The following is a 26,032-nucleotide window of genomic DNA, read 5'->3' as shown; positions in this document are numbered from 1 at the left end:
TCGCTTGTAAATGAACTCATCCTGGGTGGGATAAGGATGGGAGTAACAAGTGTAAATAGCCAGTTGACCTAGAAATCAGAACAAAGTCACAAGAAGCACTGTAATTCGGCTTACGGCGTTACTATGAATGAGAGCCTTTCTAAATTGCACTGCCTTTAAGACCTACCCTTGGCAAGGTACTGTTTCCTGGTCTGGGATCCTGGATTCTTCCAGTTGCTGATATGCTGGTCCCATGATTCCACCCAGCCGATTTCGAGGCAAAGGGGGGGTCCTTCTGAAGGCATTCCTATGGAGCATCCCACTCCTTGGCCCTGGGCTGCAGCAGGAGGAGAGACTCCTGCTGGGGTGAAAGAAAATTAACAAACAAAATATATCAAATGTACACTGAGGCGCTCAAAGTGCTCACCTACAGCCCTCCATGGGACGCTGGGTCTATACTCAGACAGCAGTAGAAGTGGTTGGATTCTTTTTTTACCCTTGGAGACAGGGAAACAGAAAAGCTGAAAATCTCTGGCTTTCCAGTTTTGATCACAACTGTTTAAACAGTTGCAGCTTTCTAACTGAAGACAAAGGATGGGCTTAAGGAATTTTCAAGATTTTCCAAGCCGCTATAGCTGACTGCCTATTAGAAATGAAAATGGCTGTTTCATTAGACACTGATAAGAACTCAACACAGGAAGTTCTGACTTGATTTATGGAATAATGCTTCATTTGTTTTTGTGATAGATTAAATACACCATATTTTAATTTATAGTGTCTTAACATATATTTTACATTCCCAGTTCATTCATCAATACTTTCTTCAATCTGGAGAAATGAAATGGTTCTTCATTTAAGTTTTCATTAAATAAATATTCCATCACATATTTTTTGACTCACACATCCAAACATCCAAATAACTATACGTTCTGTGAAAGAGAGAATTTAATTATAGATGTCTCCTTTGATTTTAAGGGTGACATTTTAATACATGAAACCACATATTAACCCTAAAAAGCTTGACTTGAATTTGAAATGCCTGCTAGAAACTGCTGTTATTATGGTTGCTACATGGTCACTTGGGTCGGTTCAGATTATCTGCAACTAGATGTCCAACGGAAAGAATCACTGCCCCGTCGTGGTTCATCCTCATCATTGTTACGCTCGAGCACATTGTTGTAGCCCCTGCATAATGAGCATCTCACTGCTTGTTGCCGACCTTTTACTTTACCAAGCTTGATGCCCTTTTCCAGGAATTGGACTCTCCTGATTCCAAAGCACATGAGAGCAAGTCTCACTGTCCTTGGTTGTAAGGCGCATCATGGCTGTACTTCTCCAGACGCGTTTCCTTACTCTGACAGTGCGTGGCACCTGCAGTATTTCACCACCAACATATTACAGATGTGTGACTTCTTCTCCCCCCTCTCTTATTCATGTCTCAGCTTTCGTCTGCATATGAGGGGAAGGGAAATTCCATACCGGGGTCCAGGGACACCTGGGTCCTAGAAGTGACGCCTTTGCTCCCTCATACTTTGAAAAGGTTTGCAGTAGCTTTTCCCCAGTCTCGTGCATCACTTGATTTCTTGGCTGCTGCTTCTGGCAGTGTTGATTGTGACTCTAGTCAAATGAAATCCTTGACAACTCTCGTCTTTTCTCTATTTATCATGATGTTTTTTATTAGTCCATTTATGAGAATTTCATTTTCTCTTTTCACTGAGCTGTAATTCATACTGATGGCTGCAATATCAGATCTTCATCAGCAAATGTCTCCATCCTTCTCCCTTTCAGCAAATGAGGTTATGTCATCTTCATATTGCAGGTTATTAATTAGCCTTTCTCTAATACTGATGCCACATGCTTCTCCATATATTCCAGTCTTTTTTGTTTTCTCAGCATGGAGATTGAATATGTATGTTGAAAGGATACCAAGGATTCTGTCCTGATACATACCTTTCCTAACTTTATACACTCTCCCCTTCCCCTGTTCATACATCTGCTTCTTCGCCTACATGCAGAGACCACATGAGCACAATTAAATGTTCTGTTGTTGCTATTCTTCATAGTGGGTTTGAAACACACAGTCAAATGCCCTTGCCGAGTCAATAAAGCACAACTAAGCATCTTTCTGTTATTCTCTGCTTTCAGCTAATACCTATCTGATGTCAGCAATGATCTAACTGGTTCCTGTTCCCTTCTGAACCCAGTTTGAATTTCGACCAGTTCCTTCTGAATCTATTGCTATAACCACTAAAAAATATGTTGAGGAACATTTTACTTGCATGTGATATTAATGATAAAACCCAGACCAAACTCACTGATCTCAAGTTGACTCTGACTCATGGTGATCCTGGAGGGCAGGGCAGAACTGCCCCTGTGGTAAGAGTTGCCCCTCAGACTGCAACTCTTTATAGGAGTAAAAAATCTCTTTCTTCCCCGGAGCAGCTGGTGGTTTTGAACTGCTGACCTCCTAGTTACCAGGATCCCTTAATATTAATGATATTGTTCAATAATTTCTGCCGTCTGGTAGGCCAACTTTCTTTGTAATGAGCACTAATACGGTTCTCTCTCAGTTGTTTGGCCAGGTAGCATCTTCCAAATTTCATAAACAAATGATTCCTCCTAGAACTGAGTCAGTTTGTTGAAACATTTTAATTGGCAATTCTGTCACTTCCTTATTACGTTAATGCACACTGTGAAACTTGGATTGATTCTTTTAATACTATTGGGTTTAGATCATATAAGATGTCTTGAGATGGTTAATTGCTAGTCAGTCCTTGGTTCGGGGACTCCGTCGATTCCTTCCATTTCCATTTGGTGGCTCCTGCATCACTCATCACTTTGCCGAGACGGTGTTCTTCCCTTCTAGTCAATTCCAGATTTTTGCACATTTCATTTCAGTAGTTCACTTTCTTTTCTTGAGCTGCTCCTCTGCTCTAAATTGTCTTACATGGCGCTTCTAGCCGCAGTCTTTGACGCTCCCACCAAAGGGCATTTTCCTAATGGGTCAGAATAAGAACAGCTGGGTGAAGATATTGATAGTATTGTATGATTCCACTGTGAGTGATTGTTATTGGTTTTAATTGTGATTGCCATCCTGTCATATATTAAAAAGAACCTTGTCAGAAGAGGAGGGGATCTCCCTACCGTCGAGAGAACGGCCAGGAGAGGAGCACATTGCAGCTCTTTGAGGCAGGCGACAGCTGTGACACAGGAAAGCAACAGAGGAGATGCCCAGGAATGACAAGAGCAGAACCAAGCAGTCAGACCCAAGACAGAAGAGTGAACTTCCCAGCGGGGAAGCGCGGACAGCTCCGTGTCTTGGGGCAGGAGCAGGGCTTGTGCAGTTGGTTGCCTCCAGGCAGCTCACAGAGGGAACTAGGTTTGCTGATTCGTGGAAGGAGAGAGTTTTGTTTATTTAGTTTTTAACTTTGTAAGAGCAAGACTGAGGCCAATCACTTGCTTGGCTGTACAGACACCAACCAGAGAGGCTGACTCATGAGCATAGCTGAGGTAAGGCTGTCCTGTCCTCATGCCTGTATCCTGAGCACTTGCACCTGTTAACTTTCTTTATAAATCCCCTAATTGTGAGTGTTGTATGCAAATCATGTGGTCATTGAAATGAATGATAGGACCCAGGTGAAAAATAGAGAGCTCTGTGGAAGAGATAGTTGGCACATGAGTTGGCAGGAAGGTGGTAGTGTGGCACATGGCCAACCTCAGCAGCCTTGGCGTCTGTCTTGCAAAGCTGAGGCTGATGGTGGTGACTCACCTCCTTGCCTCTTGTGAAGCCACATCTTTTCTTTTGAATTTTCTGTTTAGCTCTTTGCTTCATAATTTTCACTAGCTACTCTATATTCAAGAGTAGTCTTCATAGTCTTTTGACATGTACTGTGGGATTTCTTTCTAATCTTTTTAATGACTTTTCCTTTATTCATAGATGATGCAACTCATGGCATCCCACGACTCACCTGGTCTTTGCTCATTAGTCTTGAAGGCATCAAATATCGCCTTGTGGTGCTCTCCAAATTCAGGTGGGAGATACTCAGATTCATATATCAGGTCCAACGGGTTTGTTTTCATTTTCTTCAGATTCAATGTGAATTTATACTTGAGGAATTAATGATCTGTCCTCCTGCGGACCCCTGCTCTACAGCAGTGTAACTTATTTTTTCCTTCTAGCCAAAGGTAATCAATAGCAACCAAAAACTGTTCTCATAATTTAATGGAAGAGAAAACCCCAAACCTGTGGGCTCTCCTAACATAAATCTTCTCAAGGCTTCATGGCTGCAGGTGGATCAGAAATTCAAATTATTAACAGCCAGGTCAAAAGTAACCAAGTTCACGCTGATTCTAGTAAAGCAGGGTCTAATTACTCGTGTTAAGACATGTCAATGTTTTTTCAGCTACTTTCCCTCTTCTCTTTATAAGTTTTATTGTAAGTAATACACTTCAAGTCCTTTTGCTTTTTTACATAATTGAATGGTATCCTCTGTATGTATGTAGAATAACTCTTCCAAATAAAATTTGTTTCAATTTCTTTGCACTTTGACTGTTGGCACCAGTGTGCAGATGTCATCAAAGGTTAAGCCATGAATGGATATACCTCAAGTCACAGCCAGATGCAGCCCCTACATGAATCTTTAAAAAAGATAGACTTTATAAAAATAAATTGCAACATTTTAATAACTGCCTCTTCTACATCCATTACCACCTGCATCCTACTGAATTCACCCACATGGTCTCAAATACTGTTGAGGAGTTGACTCCTGTGTAGACGTAAGAGGTTATGTCAGTGTCTATGGTCACTGATTCTGCAGTGCTCAAACAATAAGCAAAATAATCATTTGGGCCTGAATTCTCATTTAACCTGAATATGCCCATGGAGAGAAAGAGGAAAATGCTTTTCAAAATTTCAATAAATCAAGTTGTAAGAGGACCAGTCTCCCAGAGAAATGTGACACGTGTTGCTCTTGTTATCTGCTGTTCTGTAACTGTTGTCCAACAAACATGCTATTTCTATTTGTGAAATAGCAAACGTAACTTTCACAAGTATTTCATGTTAGAAATTGAGAAAGTAACAGTGGAGTGCTGGTAGTCACTTTTTTCTGGTACTGGTAAGGTGACTGATCAAATCTGACATTGCACAAGTCGATTGTAACTTGCTGAGTGTGGGCAACTGGTGGATCATTTTTGGCAACATCTTCATTCTTTATCATGATATGTAGGACTTCATAAAGTAGCTGACAACAAAGGGCTTCAACTTAAGTCACTAAAACAAAAGGTTAAAGGATGTTCCTAAGAGCTCTTCTGTTTTTCTTCCTTCCTGCTTCTGATATAGACTTCAGGCCACTAGAGCTTGGCTACTGGTATGAACTGCCTCTAGGTTTCCGTCTTCAGTCTGTATGTGTATGCATCAGAAAGTTGTGGGACATATTGTACCTATCAGATTTCTGAAAGGAGAAAGAACCAAACAAAGACAACCACATTCATTACCACCGAGTCCATTCTGACAGCCAGCAACCCAACAGAATGGAATACAACTGCTCCTTCGGGTCTCTGGAACTTTAAGGGAGTAGACAGTTCTCACAAGGAGTGGCTGGTGGGTTTGAACCGCCAACCTTATAGTTAGCAGTTCAGTACACAGTCCACTATGGCGCCACCAAGGTTCTCAGAGGGCGCGAGATTGCCACTGAGTTGATATAGAGTCACAGGGACTCCATAAACCCGGGAAGAATCACCCCTGAGTTTCTGGGATTTTGACACATCAAGGGTGTAGCTGACCCTGCCTTTCACAGAAGGGAGAGAGAGAGCTCTCTCCAACGTGGTCATTTGAGACGAGTTTGCTATTTACAAAGGCGTGAAGTAGTTGGGTGGCTACTAACCACAAGATTGTAGTGGTTTTCTTGTTTGTTTGAGAATAAAAACTAAAAAACAAGATACTACTGTTTGCCAGGACTGGATGCAAAAAGAGGCATCCTTCCTAACTTTTGATTGAATGGACAAGCAATATGAGTGGTTATCAGAATGCAGAACAAGTGAGCTGTAGGGAGAGGATTGCCAGGCGGTCACCCTGGCTCCAGGGAGGAGATGGAGCTAAGATTCCTAAGCAGAGAAGGAGACTGAAATGTGGTCCCCTATCTTGACCCCGTCCCTTGACAGCTGCTGTCTGTGCCTCATGTGTTGGAACTGGCAGAGGCCATAACTCAGGGAGGGCTGCTGACCAGTAAGTATGTGCAGAGCATCGCAGAGAAGGGTAGAAGTTAGACCTAGAGGGGCAAGGGAAGAAAGCAGCCCCATTGCAAAATAATTCCACTGGATTGTCACTGGTGCTAAAGCAGATAAGGTAGACAAAATGTCTGTGTGTGTGTGTGTGTGTGTTTGTGTTGTGTTGGGGGTCAGTGGGTGGAGCACATAGTAGCTGCTCAATGTAATAAGTTCTCCTTGGTTCCTCAATCACAAGAGATCATTTCAAGCGATGATTCAAATAATCAAACCCCAGATTTCTTCCACTAAGAATAGTTTACATGTGTTTTTTATAAATGCGTTACATTGCAAAATTTGATACAATAATACTATATGCCACTAAAGTGATCACCATGAATGTTCTGTTTGAACAAAACACTAGACACAATGATAAGGAATTAATAGCTTTGTTTTATAAATCAATTGTCCAAATGAGTAATGAACACCACGCACAAAAATAATCTATAGCCTATTGAACTGTCACCACGTCTACCACTGCGCACTCGTGACCTCTCTTAGACCAATTCCTACCTACTGATCACCTATGCAGGGCAGTCAGCCAGTGGTGGAGCAGTTTTCAGCTACATAAATCAGTCGCCAGGTTACAAATCATGAAAATGTTTAAGTCTACTGCATGTTGCACAAAACAAAAACTCTGATACATTAAACTATAATTTACAAAGTTCTAAAAGCACTTTATAAATTGAATCTCGTTCATCTATCAGGACACAATGTAGACAAATACTTCAGTTCCATTGAGCCAAACAAAAAGGGAAGTTTGTCAAGATTTTCTGGTTTAATCTAGAAGCCACAGAAGAAGGCAAGTCTAGGGGGAAATATATACCATGTCAAAGAATGAGGGGGAAAAAGGAGAGGGCGGCGACAATGCAAATGCTTTAGAAGCTTTATTTCTATTTTTATTATTCTTTGAAATTGTGAAGGCATGATATAATATTAGAAGAACATTATACTAAATTATTTCACTTGACGGGGTGCAACAATCCTTTAATGTGTTAAACCATCGGGAGAAACATTGGTTTGGAGAAAACATTCATCTTCTAATGGCTGTTGACTGAAAGCCTAGTTCCCTAATATGTCTTCTGTTAGGCCGAGGAAAATGAAAAATTCCACCCATAGGAAGATACTTCAATATTTCTAAAAACATCATACATTATTTCAACTAAAATGTATAGTAATAGCTAAAGCAATTAGCCACGTGCCAAACATATTTCAGGTGTGTGGTTAAGATATTTAAACCAAGCCTGTTTGTCTTTCATTTGACAAACTCTTAGTGCTCACTGCTGCTCATTCAAAGGAGAATGCAAATCGCCTTCAAAGAAGCGTTTCCTTGGAGCTCTGAGAGTCAAGAGACCAGGGGGTTCCTTTGGCAATCCTGTTTGTGCCATGCTGGACGGTTGGAGAGGACCATGTGAAAACAGAGTCAAAAACACTGATCTGTTACAGCTAGGACTATTTCTTCTTGTTATATCGAAATGATTTTAGAATTTTATTTTCCAATGACCGTATTTCTCACTAAGAAAAAGGAACTTGAAGCGTTGGAAAATTTCCATTTAAAATTAAGATATAATTCTGGACACCCATAAACTTTTAGCCTCAGTCCCAACTGCCACTTTATCCAGGACAATGCCTGCAACGTTGGAAGCTCAGGTGTCTCACTTATAGAACACAGTTTGGACTAGGAGATGCTAAAGATACATTCTGTTTACGAATGACGTGGCTTTTATCAAATAGTTTTCCTTTTGGATTTTACACAACAGAATCATTTGGGTGGTCAGCTCTTAAAACAGAGTCATTTCATTGGTCATACAAATTCACATAGACTCGAGATCTGCCAGGCTCCTTCCCCAGGAAAGATGTTTATGTGACATCCTGAGGCAGTCCATTGCAGTAGCCGAAGGAGTAATGCTATTAACTTTCCAAAGGGAGAAAGAGATGAGGCAGGATAAGGAACATCTTGTTTCTAATAGGTTTTTAGAATACATTTTCTTTCCATTCGCTGCTCAGCATATCTTGAGAGTGCTATTTCCTACTTTTCACAGGAACATTGCTTTCCAATGGATGGAGTTAGCATCTTTTGCTCACCTGCTTTGATATGTTTGAGCCTGTTTCCTGGAGAGCTACAGAAAAAGCAAGAAGACTCTGTCTCCTCTGTGTAATGTTGTCATCCATGGCATGTTGGGTTTTTTTCCTGCTAAACGCAGCCTGAATGCACCCACCCCCACCAGGATTGGTTACCTGTACCTGTGATGCTTGACAGATTGGCTTCCTCCATCAGAAGAAGGAACGTCTGGGAAGGGCTGGGGTCCAGCAACATTTGAATCCATCATTTTCTCCAATGCAGTCACAGGATGCCTTTCCACCTTGGAGTACTGTGAGGAATCACATGCACAGAGGTGAGCTGAGGACAAGTTATGAGAGGGGACTAGTACACTTTGGCTAAGTACGGGGAAATGACCAGAGGGTTGGTTTCTACTGGGACACAGGATCAGAGAATTGTAGCAACAATAGTTGCATCTTGTTTTTCACACACGGAGTGTGTTCAAAGTGAACAGATAAGCCTACTGAAGAACCCCATGTGAATATCTCATTCTTAACTCTAGTGTAATCTTTGACTTCATTTTACAGTTCAAAGCCTAAAGAAATCCTTGAGAGACAACACTTAAATTCCCCATGGTCAATATCACTTGACCCCCAGCCAGTACTTTGCTAAATTCAACACTCTCCGCAGTCTAAGTGATCAGGCAGAAGTTAGCTTCTTTTCTTTAGAAAACTATCACTGAAAATGATCATTTCAGCATGTAACCTGACTAGAGAGGGTTGAAAATCCAGATGCCCAGTAGCCAAAGCTGCATATTTTAACTGATGCAGTAAGAAAGTTTAAATATTACTAGATAGATATTTTTTCACTTCAGCAGTAAAACAGCTAAATGGAAAATTGATTTGTTCTGTAACCTTTGCCCCAAGCTACAATTTTAAAACAATAAAGGAGGTTGTCATAAGCAAACAAAAAATTATACCAATATCCCTTAATCTCAAGTCTATATGATTGGACTTAATCCTTAAAGGATTTATAACCTATATTAATAAAATAATACTTAATGTACTTGGACAAGTAAAAAAAAGTAGCTATGGCAAAAAGCAATGGCAATATCTAGTTTATACTATAAGAGGTATTATGTACAAAGAATGCTGTATATTTCTAAGATTACATGAGTTTAACTAATTGATAGTTGCTGCTTACTATCTTTTGTTTACCTAGGTTCTAAGGATGGTTTAGAGAATAAAATCTAGAAATAGTAGTAAAACCAGAAGAAAAATAATCCTGAGAAAGATATGGAATTACATTATTGCAGACTCTTTGTGTAACTAAAATTTTAAATTAACAATTTTAGACTAAGGTTCAAATAATTTCAGAGTGGTTGAAATTTAAAGATTAAAAAAAAGAAAATATACACATGATGTAAGTATAGATCATATATAAATACATTAATATAAATACACAAACAAATACAGATGTAATATAGATATAGGTACAAATATGTATGTGTATATATATATTTATATATCTTTAATGGATCCCTGGCAGCGTAATTGTTGTACATGGGTCTGCAATTCATATGGTCCCAGTTTAAAACCACCACCAGCTCCTGGGGAGAAATACTGGGTTTTGTAGTCCCATAAACAGAGTCTGGGCAACCCACAGGGGTCGTTATGCGTCAGCACTGAATTGATGGCAGTGAGTTTTTTGTTAGTTGTTTAGAATTCAGAAGGAGCCCCTATGGCAACGTCAGGCACTCTGTGGGAGAAAAACAAGGTATTGTCCTCTGGTGAACCATTTGGGCCTCAGACACTTATGGGGGCAGTTGTACTCTGTCCCATAGGGTTGCTATGAGTTGGAATTGACTCAATGGCAGTGATAAAAACTGGGACTCAGGGGCCCCACACTCTGAAGTTTACCTGCCTTCCCATTCAACTGTCACTCCTGCTTCAATAAATCGCTTTGTTTTTTTTTTTTTTGGAACAGTGTCAGAGGCTTGGCGTCATCTCATGGGATTTGGCATCATCTTACCATGACCTACCCCCAAGAGGCCAAAAAGTCAGCCTCAGATGCCAACAAGGAGACCCTGGGGATTCTTCTGATCCTTGGAGATCAGGAGTTGCTTCTGAGCTGAACCCTGAGCATTTCAGCACAGTTTACTGGCAATTTATTGAAGCTGCTCTCCAGTTGGGAGACATGCTGACTTTCCAGTTGGGGACTACACTACTGCTGTTGGAGGTTAGTGTTTTCCACTGGGGTTTAGATGTGAAAAGGCTGTCACTTATGGACAGTTGCCTATGGCCCTGCTCTTTTTTGTTGGCCTGTTTTCTAATTTGTGGTCTACACAGTGCTTCCTTTTGTTTCCTGGTCCTGTAGGGAATTTGGCCGTGACCAGTATGCTATGGAGCGGATGAAAATATGACCACTCCGCATATATATTCTCTTAATGCGTCTCTGAGGGTGGATCAGGCTTGGGTTGCCAGAGGCTAATTGCTCAAAATATTTTTAGTTTTGTACTTAAACAACATTTTGTTTTATTTTTCTGCCTGTTTTCTGCAGTTGTTTTGTTGTAGATTCGTGGTTTAAAAATTTTCAAGTTGTAGTGGAAGTCCTCAAAAATACTCGCACCAACTTGAATGTCAGGGTTACTTGCCCCAGGATTGGGATCGTGGTTGCCTTTCCGTTCGGCACAAGGGTTCTCTGACTGCATCCCAAAGAGATCTCTTCTAATTTTGAGATGGATGCATCTCACTGAGACAGCTTTGAATCGCATAGTTACGTGCATGGATGTGTGTGTGTGTGTGCGTGTGTGCGTGTGTGTGTGTGTGTGTGTGTGCGCGTGTAGGTGTGTATGTTCGTCTTTGCTTTATGCTGATGGAAAATCACCAAATAGAAAACCATAGGGAAGAGACTCTCTGAACTTGAAACCTGAAGTTTGAACTGTGTATACAGACCTTGCGAGTGTTTGATTCTCAATCAACATAGCATTTAATAGTATGAAAACTACGGAAGGCCAAGTAAAAACGTTGATGAGATTCTATCGTGAGAGTTATAAGAATACATCACGTGAGGATTTTGTTGTTTTGTAATGGGAAAGTGTTGAAAAGTGCTTTTTTTGTTTTTAAATATACTATGAATTACAGAAAGCATGGTGCTAGAGTAGGATATAAACCAGAATATCGTTGAATTAAATTTATATGTAAATAATATTTATTTGGTACTGGATAGCAGGTCTAATTACTGTATAACAACTTTACTATTTCAATTAAAGGTTTATTCCCTTTATATCTAACATTATCTAAACCACTGGTTTTACTAGAAAATTCACATAATTTATTAATTTCTTTGTTGTTTCTCAGACATCGTCTCACTTGCGTTACTTTTAGAATTAATCCTTGCCAGGTATTTCACTTTTAAGAAATCTTAATGAATTATTTCCATAATATGTTTTATCAGCTACAAATGAGTTTTAACTTTACTAATTATTGAAAATGTTTGACCAAGATAATTCAACTGAAATAGACTTATAAAAAAGACTATAATATTTCAAAATTTGATACTTTTAAAGCACAACCAGATTTCTAGTATTCCTATGAAAATCATCATGGGTTTTTAGACTTCTACAGATCCAGTTACCTAAAACCAAAAATAATTATTTTGACTCCATAAACTAAAAGTTACTGTGAAATGTATGTCATTATCTTGTAGATGTTCAATGTTCTATTTTCTAACTGTCAGAAATCATTTTTATTTTCTTCACTAGAAATACTAATCACATCAGTATTTAAATTGTGAAATTATTTAATTTGTGTCTTGATAACTCAAATAGGTTTTGAAGCATTGATATTTTGCCAGGGCACATATTATGACTGAACATATTTAGTGTGTCTTAAATGAATCTTCCTATAATCCTCATGAAATTAATATGCAAATGAATATAATAATCAAGCATATTACTAAAATAAAATACCCTTCCCTTGTGTTATTGATATGATAAATCTTTAATATAATATCCTATAAAATATATTTTTCACAAGTTAACATTTTGGTCCGAAGAAACTGCAATCCAAAATTCTATAGAATAGCTTTCCAGAGTGGGAAAAAATGTTATATTTATTTGAAGAAGCATCAATTAAAACATTCCTTGAATGTCTCAATTACTTATAAGGATGGATCAGGACAGGGCAGTGTTATGGTCTGTTGTACAGAAAACTGACTTCAATCAATGTCTAACACAAGGAATATAACTAATTATTGATTTTGCTACTCCACCATTTGACCAGTGCAAGAAAATTCATATCCCTTAGCTACACCTGTTTTGGTCTCTAACATATTCTTTCTTCAAACTTTAATGATTGACTAACTGTTAAGCATGGCTTAGATGTTAAATTGTGACACCCTCCTGAATTATTACACAATCTAAGAATTCTGTGCTTTAATTCAACTGAAGTGAAATGAAGAGCGTGGTTCCATTGCTAAGCAAACATATCCTACAGTTAACTGAAAAGAAGTTTTTTTTTTCTTTAATAGAACATCCTGTTCTTCTTAGATATTATAATCTTTGATTAAGTGTCTGTATCAAATACATAAAGTTACCCAACCAGACATTGTGGAATCATGTCTGTCCTGAGAAATATTAGGCATGGGAATTAAACTCAGATATATTATATCTGTTTAATAATTTGTTCTTGAAGCTTAGTTATTATATGTTAGCCTTATTGTTACCAAAGACCTTGAAAAAAGGTATTTCCAGTATATCTTATATCAACATTGCATGTATGAACCAAACAATAGAGAAGCCTCATGACTTGGATTAGTTCATTGAAAGTAGGTGATGTTGTTCCTCCAATGTTTCCATACTCTACGCTTTCCCCATGTCATAATCACTGAAGACAACACTAGCACATTGTACTATATATAAAGAAATAAACTGATATCAAGAAAGTGACTCACACAGTTGTAGAAGCAGGTAAGTATAGTCCAGTTAAAGTCCAGAGGTGGGAAGGTGAGCTGGGGGCTTTTACTGACTCATGTAGAGTTTTTATAGATGATCTCATCATAAATCTAGTTACATTATGTTAGGGCACATGATGTGAGAAGCCCAGCCAGGTTGACACGCAATCTAATTGTCATACTTTACCCATTGTCAACTTTACACCTGTATACATCCTTACGCTATATAGAATCTCCAAATGAAGACAATACTAAAGTCATACTTGTACCTAATATGACATAACTAACACATATAGCCCACAGTTTATTAACCCCATCTACATTTCATATTTTATAAGTGAAAAAACTAAAACTATTTGATACATAACAAGAGGAAATACTCATAACATTACAGTTCTTAGTTCTGCAACTGCTCGGTTGGCCATAGCTGGTATTTAGAACTACTTACTGCCCATTCTCTATTCCCTTTGCCCTCAGCGAGTACCTTAGCCAGTTGTGGTTCTTTGCCTGACAGGGTAAGGTAGTTCAACCTTAATTCCTGAAGAGCATAGGTCCTTAGTAGTAATGCCCCATGACTACTAGTTCCATATTGAGAACTTGACATTGTCTGCAGCTGATGCTGTAGTCAAGTCAGCCTTAGTGGACCGAAACCCACGTTGCTGAACTCAGACATAACCTCCGTCCCTGTCACCACTTGTGTATGGCAGGCTAGACCACTGTAAGAGAGGCTGGGGAAAGACGATGACTGGTTTCCTCAGAAAGTGGTATCCCGTTCACTTGATTGTTTACCTTTTCAGAGTGTGGAAGTTATACAATTGTTTGTCAAGTTGAGGATTAAGAATGTAGGGGTGGAGTCTAGTCTGCCAATCAGATCACAGCCAATGAGGCCTCTGTGTGGGCATGGCCTTCTCCTGAGAATTCTGGGAAATCCGGTATTTCCACCTTGGAGGTGGGAGGCTTGCTGTTCACTGCCTGGGAGACATTGCAGCTGAAAGGAGACATGGAACTACCCTAATACCCTCAGGCGGACAAGTCACATGGACGCAACCAGACCTCGGAAGCCGGAGAAGCCACAGAGAGACCCCTGCCAGCGCTGAGATGCTTACGACGCCACTGGACCCAAAGACTTTCTACCCACTGGCTTGTGATCACCCTGCATTTGGCTTCATTGCATGTGTTTCGTGAGTCTGAAGAGGACTTTATAGATTGGTATCGGACATATGGGCTAATATCAGATTTATGGCCTTGGAATGGACTGGGTTGGGATATTTTCTTAAAGTACAATTGCTCTTGTATATAAACCTCTTCCTTCTACACCTGTGTGTCCATGGATTTGTTTCTCTAGTCCACCCAGACAAACACACAGAGGTAACCTTTGGGTGAGCATTCAAATAAGACACAAATGTATTCATTTTTCTTTTTACCCATTCAGAGAACTCTATCCACATACCCCTTCCCCATATCTCTTTGTCACCAATTTCCCAGTCAAGCACCTTCCAAGTCCTTGACCATCCATCCAAATCATTAACAGAAACTCATATAACAGTATACAGTAACACATCTGGCCATTAATTCTTTCAAGAAAATGAACAACCAAATACATTGTTCAAAGTTCTTCCCTGTCTTTCAGGGAAGTGTCAGAAAAAGGCTACAGTGTTGCTACTTTCTCCTTTTGAGGGTACCTGCATATGATGCAGGACCATTTGTAAATCAAGCCAGAGTTTTCTCTTCTGCAGTCAGTTTAGCACAGGAAATTCCATATGAGGCCAGACGTGCAGGCTAGGGAAGGACAACACTATGACAGAAGGGGAGACCATAGGCATACTTTTGTCATGAAGCTCGCTTGTACCTTCAAGTTCTACTCTAGCCTGATCTGGTACACACAATTTCCCATTAATGATGGGGTGTTGCTGTGTATGTACAACTTTGCAAATTGGTGGTTGTTTTCACTCAGTTCTTGGTGGGCAGCTCAGGCCACATGGCGACTTGGTGTCTCACGGTGAAATGTCGATCCAGTAGCATGGCAGAAACTGTTTCTCAAGAGAGTAGTTTCCTATGTCGGATTAAAGAGCTTTGCTCCCAAATACTGAAGCTCTGCCCTGTGATTTTCCAATAAAGGCCTGCCAAAGACACAGTGTGGCATCTCTGTCTGCTTCGAGTTAGAGTGGGTCAGCTGGGTGAGGGGCAAAGTGGCGTGCACAGTAATCTGGACTTATTGCAACGCATCTTCTTATTCTGGGCCCCCCTTAATACTAGCAGCTTTCTCAGTTACTTGATAAAAAGGCTGTAGTAACACCTTCAAATTGGGGCAATATTCCCTCCCACATCCAAAGAGATCCACAACATGTTGCGTCTCCTCTTTAGTGTGGGAAAGGCCAGAACAATAATGTATCCTTCCCTTTGGTAGGAGTATCTTGACGTACCCCGCACTGCTAGAACCCTAGAAATTGTTCTGAGATGAACGGCATCTGCATTTTTGTAGGGTGAATTTCTAACCATCGAGTATTCTGATGCTTTCTCAATAAGTCTAGTGTCATAGTTAATTCTTCCTAAGTCTAACAATCATAATGCCATCAATGTAACAGACCAGTGTGACATTTTGTAGAGGGGAAAGGCAATCAGGTTCCTGCTGACTAAGTTATGACATAGTGCTCGAGAGTTGCTGGAGCTCTGCAGGTGGACCTTGAAAGTTTATTGTTCCTCTGAACCGTGAAAATGCATATGATCCCCTAATAAAATGATTTAAAAAAAGAAAATGCATTGATATTCTTGCCAATTGAAGGCAAGCTGCTTCTGGTGACCCTTTGACACTGGAATAGTGAAAAAGGAATTGGCCAGATCAATGAGCATATACCACATCCAGGAGAAGTATCAACTTTCTCAAGTAATGAAGCGACCTCTGGACTAACAGTTGGAGTTGGAGTCGCCACCTAGTTAAGCTTACACTTATCCACTGTCATCATCCAAGATTCATTTGTTTTCAGCACGGACCAAAGAGGTGAGTTACTGAAAGGCAATGACCACCCCTGGATCCTACAAATCCTTGATGATGGCAATCATCTCTGTAATACTTCCAAGAATACGGTATTCCTCTTTGGTTTGCAGTTTTGCTAGGTGGAGACAATTCTAACGCCTTCCCCTTGGCTTTTTGTACCTAATGCCCCTTGTTCCACATATTGGTGACCGAATCATGGACTCCTGCCTGTTTCTGACTATGTCTATTCCACTGATACATTCTGGAAAAGTGAAAATTGCCATAGGATGGGTTTGGGAACACACTCAACGCTGTGCGAGGTGAACCTAAGCGAAGTTTCCATTAACAACTTGGGTCCTCTGGAATTAGTGTCAGTTCAGAGCTACTGTCCAGTGATCTCTGAAATGTCTATTTCCTTTTCCCCAGGGAATTTTACCTGTTGTGAAAGGCTCCAGATCCTTTTGGGCAAGGCTGAAATAAAGACTCACAGTATACGTTTTTGTCAATGTAATTGGGCTCTTTCTCAGAGGGACTTATCCTGACCTTCATTCAAGGGGTTATGGGTCCGTAAATTGACTCAAGTCTGAGAACAAATTGGGGAGTCATGGCTCTCTCTTCTGGTAATTTGAGTTAGACTGATCTTCACCTGATCTATAATTCTTCCCCTTGTACAGATCAAGTATATATTCAGTATGTTTCCCATATATTTCACTCCTAGGGACCCCTGAGCGAATAGTCAAGGCCATAAGTCTGATTACTGCTCTGACTCTGCTCTTCGTTTTAGTAGCCACACGCTCAGTATCTCGTCAGTTAAATGCTTCACTATGGCTCTTACTGCCATTGGTGCCTAATCAAACCCATTGTAGTTAGGTGTCTTAATTCAATTATGGAAGTTTCCTGTTTCAAGCCTGAATTAAATAAAATATCAGTTATAGGCATCATCAGAGATGCTGATAGGTGTTTCTAACAATTGTGGTAAAAGGTGTGTCCTCAATGCACTCCATGTCTGGGTCTGTGGTAGTCTGGGTAGACTAGAGAAACAAATCCAAAGTGACACTCATATGTGTATAAGAAAGAGCTTGATATACAAGAGCAATTGAATATTGAGAAAACATCCCAGCCCAGTCCAGATCCAGGCCGAAATTAGCCCATAGGTCTGATGCCAACCTATAAAGTCCTCTTCAGACTCATGAAACACATGCAATGACACTGAATACAGGAAGATCACAAGCCACTGGGTGGATAGTCTTGTGGATCTAGTGACTGTGGAAGCATCTCAGTGCTTGTGTGGGTCTCCACATGGTTGTTCCAGGTCCAGGGCTCTTGCTGCCATCAGAACCATGTATCTTGTCAGTAGAGAGTCTCTCAGTGAGAGAGACAGTGTCTCCACCTCCAAGGAGGAATACAAGAGTTCCCAGAATCCTCAGGAAAAGGCCACACCCACACAGAGGCCTCATTTGCTATGACCTGATGACAGGCTAGATTCCACCGCTTCATTCTTAATCCTCTCAAATTAACAAACAATTATATAATTAACACAAGGTCTATGGGTCTATCCTGATAAATTCCCTCTGATATATGAGTTTCCAAAGACTTTGGTTAAATTCTTCTACATATTCCAATATACCAATATGTATTTCAACTTGACGTATTGTAGGCCATCTCACAGTCCATGTTTCAGTTAGCCAAGTCAATAAAAAATGATAAGACATCGGTCCTTTCCTAGCATCTTGAGCTAAAAAACAGGAGGAAGAATATATACTAGTGGATCCTTATCAACAACCATAGACCTATCCTATACTCTTATTAACCCTTGTCATGCATATTTGCCTGGGTTATGTCTGTACATATTGGAATACTCTGCTAACTTTTCGGATTGACTGTGCAGCAGACCATCAATTGCTCATACATAAGTTCATGTTGAAGTTGAAAAAAATTAAAACAAGTCTATGAGAACCAAAATTTTACCTTGAGTATATCCCATCAAGTTTTCAAGACCAGATTCTACAAAGACCTGTTAATCTGTGGGATGACATTAAACAAGCAGAAAGCAAAGCAATTATTGAAAACACAGGAAAGATCAAAATGGATGTCATTAGAGACTCTGAAACTTGCTTTTGATCATCGAGTAGCCGAGGCAAAAGGAAAAGATTAACTCAGAGCTGAATAGAAATTTCCAAAGTGCCTCAGAAGAAAAAGTGAAATATTAAAATGAATCGTGCAAAGATCTGGAGTTAGAAAATTAAGAAAGTAAGAACACAGTCGGGATAACTTACACAGGAAGAGCTGAGAAAAATCAAGCATCGAGCCGAAATATTGAAAAATTCTATGGGCAAAATGTTGAACGAAGCAGCAAGCATTAAAAAAAAAAAAAGACTGAACGAATACGGAGTCAAGTTTACCAAATGGAACTAGTGGACATTATAATATTTTAAGATCAGTATATAAACAAAAACAATGGAATTAAATGAAGAAGAAATCCAAGCTGCATAGAAAGCATTAGCAAAAAAAAAGGCTTCGGGAATTAATGGATTATCATGATTGAAATGTTTCGATAAACAGATGAAACATGAAACATACTCAATTATCTATGCCATGAAGTTTGGAAGAAATCTACCTGGTTAACTGACTTTAACATATCTTTATCTGTACCAATTCCAATCAAAGGTAACTCCACAGAATGTGCAAAATATAAATATTTTATATTTAAATATAAAATATAAAACAGTATTATTAATTTCACATGCAAAAAATATTGCCGAAGATTATCCCACAACAGTAGCAATAGTCCATCAGCAGGAAGTTCAGGCCAGATTCAGAAGGGCAAGTGGAACGAGGAATATTGTTGATGACATCAGATGAATCTTGACTGAAAGCAGAGACTACAAGAAAGACGCTTCCTTGCATTTGACTGTGCAAAAGCATTCAACTGTGTGGATCTTAGCAAACTATGGGAGGTATTGAGAAAAATGGGAATTCCAGAATTCTTCATATTGCTTATGTGGAACTTGGATATGGACCAAGAAGCAGTTGTGGGGACAGAGGAAGGGAATAATGCATAGAATAAAATCAGGAAGAGTGTTTGTCAGGAATGTATCACCTCACAATAATTTTGCAATCTGTATGCTGAGCAAATAATCATAGAAGCTGGATGATATGAAGAACATGGCATCAAGATTGGAGGAATGCTTATTAAGAACCTGTGATATGCAGATATCAAAACCTTACTGGTTGACTGTAAGCAATGTTGAAAGATTCTATAGGCAAAATGTTGGAGGGGGACTTGAAGGACATGCTGATGTAAACGAAGAATTTCAGCCTTCGGTATGTGTTACAACTCAATGTAAGGAAGTCCAGAATCCTAACAACTGGACTGAAGTAACATCATGATAAGTGGAGAACAGAGGTGATTTATCTTGTCAGGTGAGAGGGGTGAGATGGTATGTGAAAATGTCTCAATGGTGTTTATGGGCTCAGTGTCCCCATCTCCTTGGTTTCTGTCCATATGTCCTCATCTCAGTCATCAGGGTCTTATTTCTTCCCAATCAATGCCTTTATTTTAATATCAGAAACCATTCTAGATTGGGAACTTTGTTGATGTTGTAATTCTGCCACTCTTATGACAAAACTCCAGGTGTGGTTTCAGCAGTATCATCTCGGTTATTGCAAAAGATTGGGTTTTCTTTCCTGACACAATAGGAAATGGAGATCTTTTATGCTGCTTTTGAGCTCCGCTTCCAGAGCTGTGATAGCATATCTTTTATTAACAAGATGGTTTTTGAAATGGTACCAACCCACCAGTTTCCATATATTTCTCAGCCTAACAAAAGTAGAGAAATATATCAAAGCTGGTCATCCAGATACATATAGCTCACTAACATTTCATGTACTAGATTAATGAAATGTGAAAAGTTAGAAAACTAAATTGAAAGAAAATATTCATCACAACTTAAATGGAAAGAACTAAAAAAATCAAGCCTCAATGTGAAATATTGAAAAATTCTGTTGTATTATCTTTTATTGGAATGGATCCAAATAAGGATCTTTTCTAGTCAGTGGGCCAAGTAGCTGTCTTCCAAATATCCTGATATAAATGTGTGAAAGTGTCTAGTAGTGATATTATGGGTAATTACATTGTCACCTAACTCCATGGATTAAGAGTTGCAGAATTATCTTTACTATGAGGGAGAGTCCTCAGTGCCTTGAGCATTAATCAGACTTTATAAACAATTTAGAATCTCATTCTTATGATTTGTTTCTCTGTAACAATTCCTGGTACAAAGTGTGTTAGGCTGGCTTCTCTAAAGAAGCAAAACAAGTGACACTTATATGTGTGTGTAACAAAAGAAATTTATATTAAAAATTTGCCTCACTCAATTATAGAATTGAGTAAATCCAGTTCAGTTAAAGTCCAGGGGTCAGGCTTTTCCCGACTCTTGTAGTTTCTGGGGCTAACAAACCAAGAATCAGGAAGACAAGGAGGAAACTTGAAGACTACAGACCAGTGGAGACAGAAATGAATGAATTCAAGAACAACAAGTTATGTTCAGACTTCAGAGTGGACTGAATCCCAGGTTGGAAAGCAAATTGGCAGGCTGCGGACATCTCACAAGGCAGGCAGGTCAATGACCAGATGCAGGATGTGGAACAGAAAGAAGTGAGCTAGCTACCACATGCTGTTCAATTATATGAAGAGTAGGACACACCACAATGAAATTTCCTTTCAATTATATCAAGATTGCAAGCAAATTATATAAGTGGTACTCTAACCTATTTCCCCCACACGTGCTTGCTGATATACCAAGGACCCCCTCATGGAGTTGATGACTTGATACCAGATCATATCATGGAGGAAATCTTGGCCCAGCCAACTTAATATAAAACCTAACTATCATACCCTCCAAAATTACAAACATTTGCTATTTATCTTTTTTGTTAACCAATATGTTCAGTGGCATTAATGAAACCAAATAATATTAAAGGTTATTCTTTGCTTGTTTACATTTGATTGACATCAAACACTGTAAACAAACAGAATATGTTTTTATTGTTCTGCCTCTGTCACCATAATTGTGTGTGATTTATGCCTTTTCCTGGGATTGGAGAGCTTCCTACTATGGGGTTCTTAAACATCCCCACTTGAATGGCATATTGGTTTTAATACATCTATTTAATTTCTATTACGAGATTAAAGACATTTTGCATTACACCACGACTGAAGATATGAAAGGATATCTCAACCAATCACTTAAATTAAAAGCCCTTAAGCATTTGGTGATTTCAATACACCAAAATTGGACATAATGTATAAAAAAAAGTTTCACGAACTCCAAAATGTCATCATAGTGATAAATATAACAATATTATGAATGAATACTTGTATGAATGAATAATAATATGAAAACTTAATTAGAGATTAACTTTTTAAAAAAACACTTTTATTTTGTACATAATCCATATAGCATACAAATCAATAATTCAATCAGGAAGACTTGTACAATGATTATCATAGTCAATTTTAGAACATTTTCATTATTCTTACACTCCTTTGATTAGCTCCCCATTTCCCCACAGCATCTCTTGCCATATTACCCAAGAAGATATTCATATAGCTACTGTCTCTATAGAGTGGCCCATCCTGGAATATTTAATAAAAACATATTAATAAACTATTTGACTATTAAAAATACATTTTTAAATCTTTATAAGAATACATGTGTGCATTTATTCACACTATCAAGAAAGAACAAAGTATCTTTAAAGGACAAAATCTAGAAGGCATATTTTTAAAATGTTTAAATGTGATAAATTGGCAATTTCAATAACTGAAATAGCAAATATGATTATTACCAAAAGAAAAAATTCAAGCAAAATGTGAAAATAATGGCTATGTTTGTTAGTTCAAGGCCATCTTAAGGTTTACACATGTGAGGATATGGTGTATGGCCAATGCTCTCCTCCTTTGGGCGCCGTAGGGTACAGGAGAGGCCAACTCTGTATCTTCCCAAGGATGAGTCTGCCTAGGAGGCCAAGGTCAGCCAGCCTGCCTCCATCCTCCATCTTTCTGTATCCTATTGTGACACCAACTATCCCTGCCACATCTCTGCTTCTCTCCTGGGTTCCATAATCCACTGCAATGGTCACACGGAACTCAGCGACAATACGATGGCAATTTCGTAGTGAAGTTAACAGGTTCCCACAAATCAAGCTCAGAAGAAATTAAGATTATTGTCCATTAGAAAGCAGCAGAACTTCCTCTCAGGTATGTCAGCAACCATCTCTCTCTCTGGTCCTCAGCCTTCCAGCCATGGAACACTTTGGTCTCTGCCCTGTGTCATCAAGTGTTAAAAAGCTCCTTTAGAATGAATAAATGTCCAAATCTCACCCCACTCTGCAAGCCAGCCTCCTCTCAGAGGGTACCCGGCTTTCTTTGTCCAGTGGGCTGGGAATCCAGTTCCTCTGTTTCATGATTTCTGAAACACAGAGGCTTCTTTACACAGATAGGTATCCTGGACTAGGAAACCTATTCACGCTGCTGATCAGGAAATGCCCTTCCCCTGCTTCTCAGTGGCTCCCATTGTAAACAACAGAAATCATCATCATAAAATAAAACCAGCCAATCCTAGAGAGTTACAATATCCTACATTTGTGTGTACGTATCTTTGTATGCTCCAACCCAGTCATCGCCATCAATACCTGGAGCCTTGCTTTTGGCTAAGGCTTTCACTGCGGCTTGCCTTTCTTCCTTCCACACCATTGGTTTCTGCTCCTACGTTATCTCCTGAAATGGTTGGATGTCAGTTTTGATACAGTGCCCCAGTGTATTCTTTCCTTCTTTTGACTCTTCCTTCATCATTCGGTATTTTTGCCCATAGAATCTTTCAATATTGTGACTCATGGCTTGAATTTTTTCCTCAGTTCTTTCAGTTTAAGATAAGTTGAGTGTGTTCATTCCTTTTTGGTTCTCTCTAATTCTAGGTCTTTACACGGTACTTTGTCATTACAGTACTTTGTCTCCTTTTTGTCTTCAATTTCTTCATAACTATTTTTCATGGTGCATACATTTGAATAATAGTTGCATTGTTTGCATTTACTTGAAGATGGAGAGATAGAACTCCATTATAGACAGCATTGCACTGCAGAGATCTAGAAAGTTCTCTCTGAAAATGATGGCGACACCGCTCTCCTTGATGGTGCCATTCCTAGCAGAGTGCACCGTACGATTTTCTGATTCAAAGTGCTCAGTACCTGTCCATTTCAGATATTGATCTGTCTTGCATTCTATTTCATTTCTTTTATAACTTTCACTTTTCCTGGAGTATTTCTTCATACATTCCAAGTTCAGATGTTTAGTAGATTTTTGCCGCTGTTTCTTCTCACCTCAAGTTGTGCCTCATCCGAAAATGAAGATCCAGAAGACTCCACACCCACAGGATTGACTCCATCACATCACCATGGTTGACTCTACTTTGAAAAAGCAGTTCCTCCCCAGTCACATTTCGAGTGCCTTCCAATCCAAGGGCCCAATCCTGTGGCACAATCTATGATAATGTTTTGCTTCCAATTATTAAGCCTTCAGTGTCTGACAATGTTCTGAGGCTCTGCAAAGAGTTTTCAGCAGCTACTTAATCCCAAGTGGGCAGATGTTTCTTTCTTCATAGTCTCTTCTTAGTCTGGAAGCTTTCCTGAAACCTGTTCACTTTGGGTGGCCCTGGTGGCTTTGAAACACCAGTGCCATGGCATCCAGCATAAGAAGCCACCTTGGTGTTAGAAACAGACAAGGCTTCAGAACTAGATGGAATAACAATATAAATGTTTCAACAGGACCGTGAAGCACTAGACACATTCATTCATCTATGTCAGAAAGTGTGGAAGACAGCTACTTGGCCTACCAACAGGAAGAGATCCATATATGTGCCCATTGAAAAGCAAGGTGACCTAACAGAGTGTTCACATTATAGAACAATATTGGTGACATCACATGCCAGTAGAATTTGCAGAAGATTATCCAACAATGGTTGCAGAAGTGCATTGACAAGGAGCTGCCAGCGGTTCAAGTTAGATTCAGAAGAGGATGTAGAATAAGCAATATCATTGCTGACGTCAGATGGACATTGGCTGAAAGTAGAGAATACCAGAAACATGTTTATTTGTGTTTTATTGACTAGGCCAAGGTATTTGACTGTGTGGTTTATAGCAAACTTTGGATCACTTTGAGAAGAATATGAATTCAAACACACATCATTGTCCCCATATGGAACTTGTACCTGAATCAGGAGGCAGTTGTGGGAACAGAATGAAGTAACAGTGCATGGTTTAAAATCATGAATGATTTGTGACATGGTCCTATCCTCTCATCATGTTTATTCAATATGTATTATCAGAGAAGTTGGATTATATGAAGAATTTGGCATCAAGATCAGAAGAAGGCATATAAACAACCTGAGATATACAAAGGATGCAATTTGTCTGCTGAAAATTAGTAGGGTGTGTTATTAAGGGTAGACTAGAGAAACAAATCCAGGAGACACTCAAATGTGTGTAAAAGAGAACTTGATATCAAAGAGCAATTGTATATTAAAAAAACTTCTCATCCTAGTCCAGGTCAAGTCCATAAATTTAATATTAGCCCATATGTCCATCACCAGTCTATAAATTCTTCTGCAGCCTCACACAGCAATGCAATGACACTGAAAGCAGGAAGAAAGATCCCAGGCCAGTGGGTGGAAAGTCTCGTGGATCCAGTGGTGGTAGAGGCATCTCAGTTCTGGCGTGGGTCTCCATGTAGCTATTCCTGTTCCAGACCTCTGCCTCCATCAGTGTAGCTCCATGTGGCTTGTCAGCAGACAGACAAGTATTTGGCCTCCAGCGAGCTTTTTTTCTCCATTAAGCCTCTACATGAGGCCATCAAGTTGCGACCTGGGTGACAGGCTACATTCCACCCCTTTGCGAATTGGCAGGACATTATGTAACTGCCACAGAGGGTTTGAACCACTTGCTGATAAAGAACAAGGATTAAAGCTATCAGCATGGATTATGACTCAATATAAAGAAGACCTAAATCTTCACAACTTGACCAGTAGTTAACTTTAAGATAAATGCATAAAAGGTTGAAGTTATCAAGGATTTGCCTTGCTTCGATCCACAATTAATGCTTATAGAAGCAGTAATCAAGATATTAAAAGATGAGTTGCATTAGTTAAATCTACTGAACAAGACCTCTTTAGAGCATTGAAAAGCAAGGATGAACTTTGAGCACTAAGGTGTTCCTGACTCAGCCCCTATTTTCCATTGCCTCATATGCATGTGAAAGTTGGACATTGAATAAGGAAGACTCAAGAAGGATCGATGCATTTGAATTGTGTTGTTGAAAAAAAACATTGTAAACACCATGGATTGCTAAAAGAACAAACTGATCTGTCTTGGAAGAAGTATGGCCAGAGTGGTTCTCAGAGACAAGGATGGAGATACTTAGTCTTACATATTTTGGAGTTGATGCTAGGAGAGACCAGCCCCTAGAGTTGAAGGGACTCAACAAAATTGATTGACACAATGGCTGCAACAATAGTCTACGACATCGGAACTCTTATGAGGAATGTGCAGGACCTGGCAGTGTTCTATTCTGTTGTGCACAAGCTTACTGCAGGTCCTAGCTGACATATGGCACCTAATGACAACTACAACCCATTCGTTTTGTAGGAGTGACATGGATTGTAAAAACCAAAACCAAAACCTAACAAGCACTTCACTTCTTCAAGATAGTACACAAAAATTTATTGGGAAAACAATGTAGGTCAGTTTTAGGAATAGGAAGTTCTTGGGGG

General features: G+C 39.4%; 1 protein-coding gene across 4 annotated transcripts in view; it reads right to left on the bottom strand.

The window, feature by feature from the left end:
- The window catches only part of NRG3 (neuregulin 3), a 1,273,738-nt gene that overhangs the window by 6,242 nt on the left and 1,241,464 nt on the right, over positions 1–26,032 (bottom strand). For 3 of the 4 annotated variants that reach the window (XM_075559154.1, XM_075559155.1, XM_075559157.1), the window contains exons 7-8: positions 8,485–8,612; positions 167–337 (exon numbers count right to left, since the gene is read on the bottom strand). In XM_075559154.1, coding sequence (XP_075415269.1) covers positions 167–337; positions 8,485–8,612 — 299 coding nt within the window. Of the gene's footprint in view, positions 1–166; positions 341–8,484; positions 8,613–26,032 lie in introns of all 4 variants that reach the window. The other variant, XM_075559156.1, reaches the window with a different exon arrangement.

Source organism: Tenrec ecaudatus, chromosome 10 (assembly GCF_050624435.1).
Source record: "Tenrec ecaudatus isolate mTenEca1 chromosome 10, mTenEca1.hap1, whole genome shotgun sequence".
Taxonomy (NCBI): Eukaryota; Metazoa; Chordata; class Mammalia; order Afrosoricida; family Tenrecidae; genus Tenrec; species Tenrec ecaudatus.
Note: the sequence above shows the minus strand (reverse complement) of the source record. Positions and strands in the feature narration are given on the sequence as shown.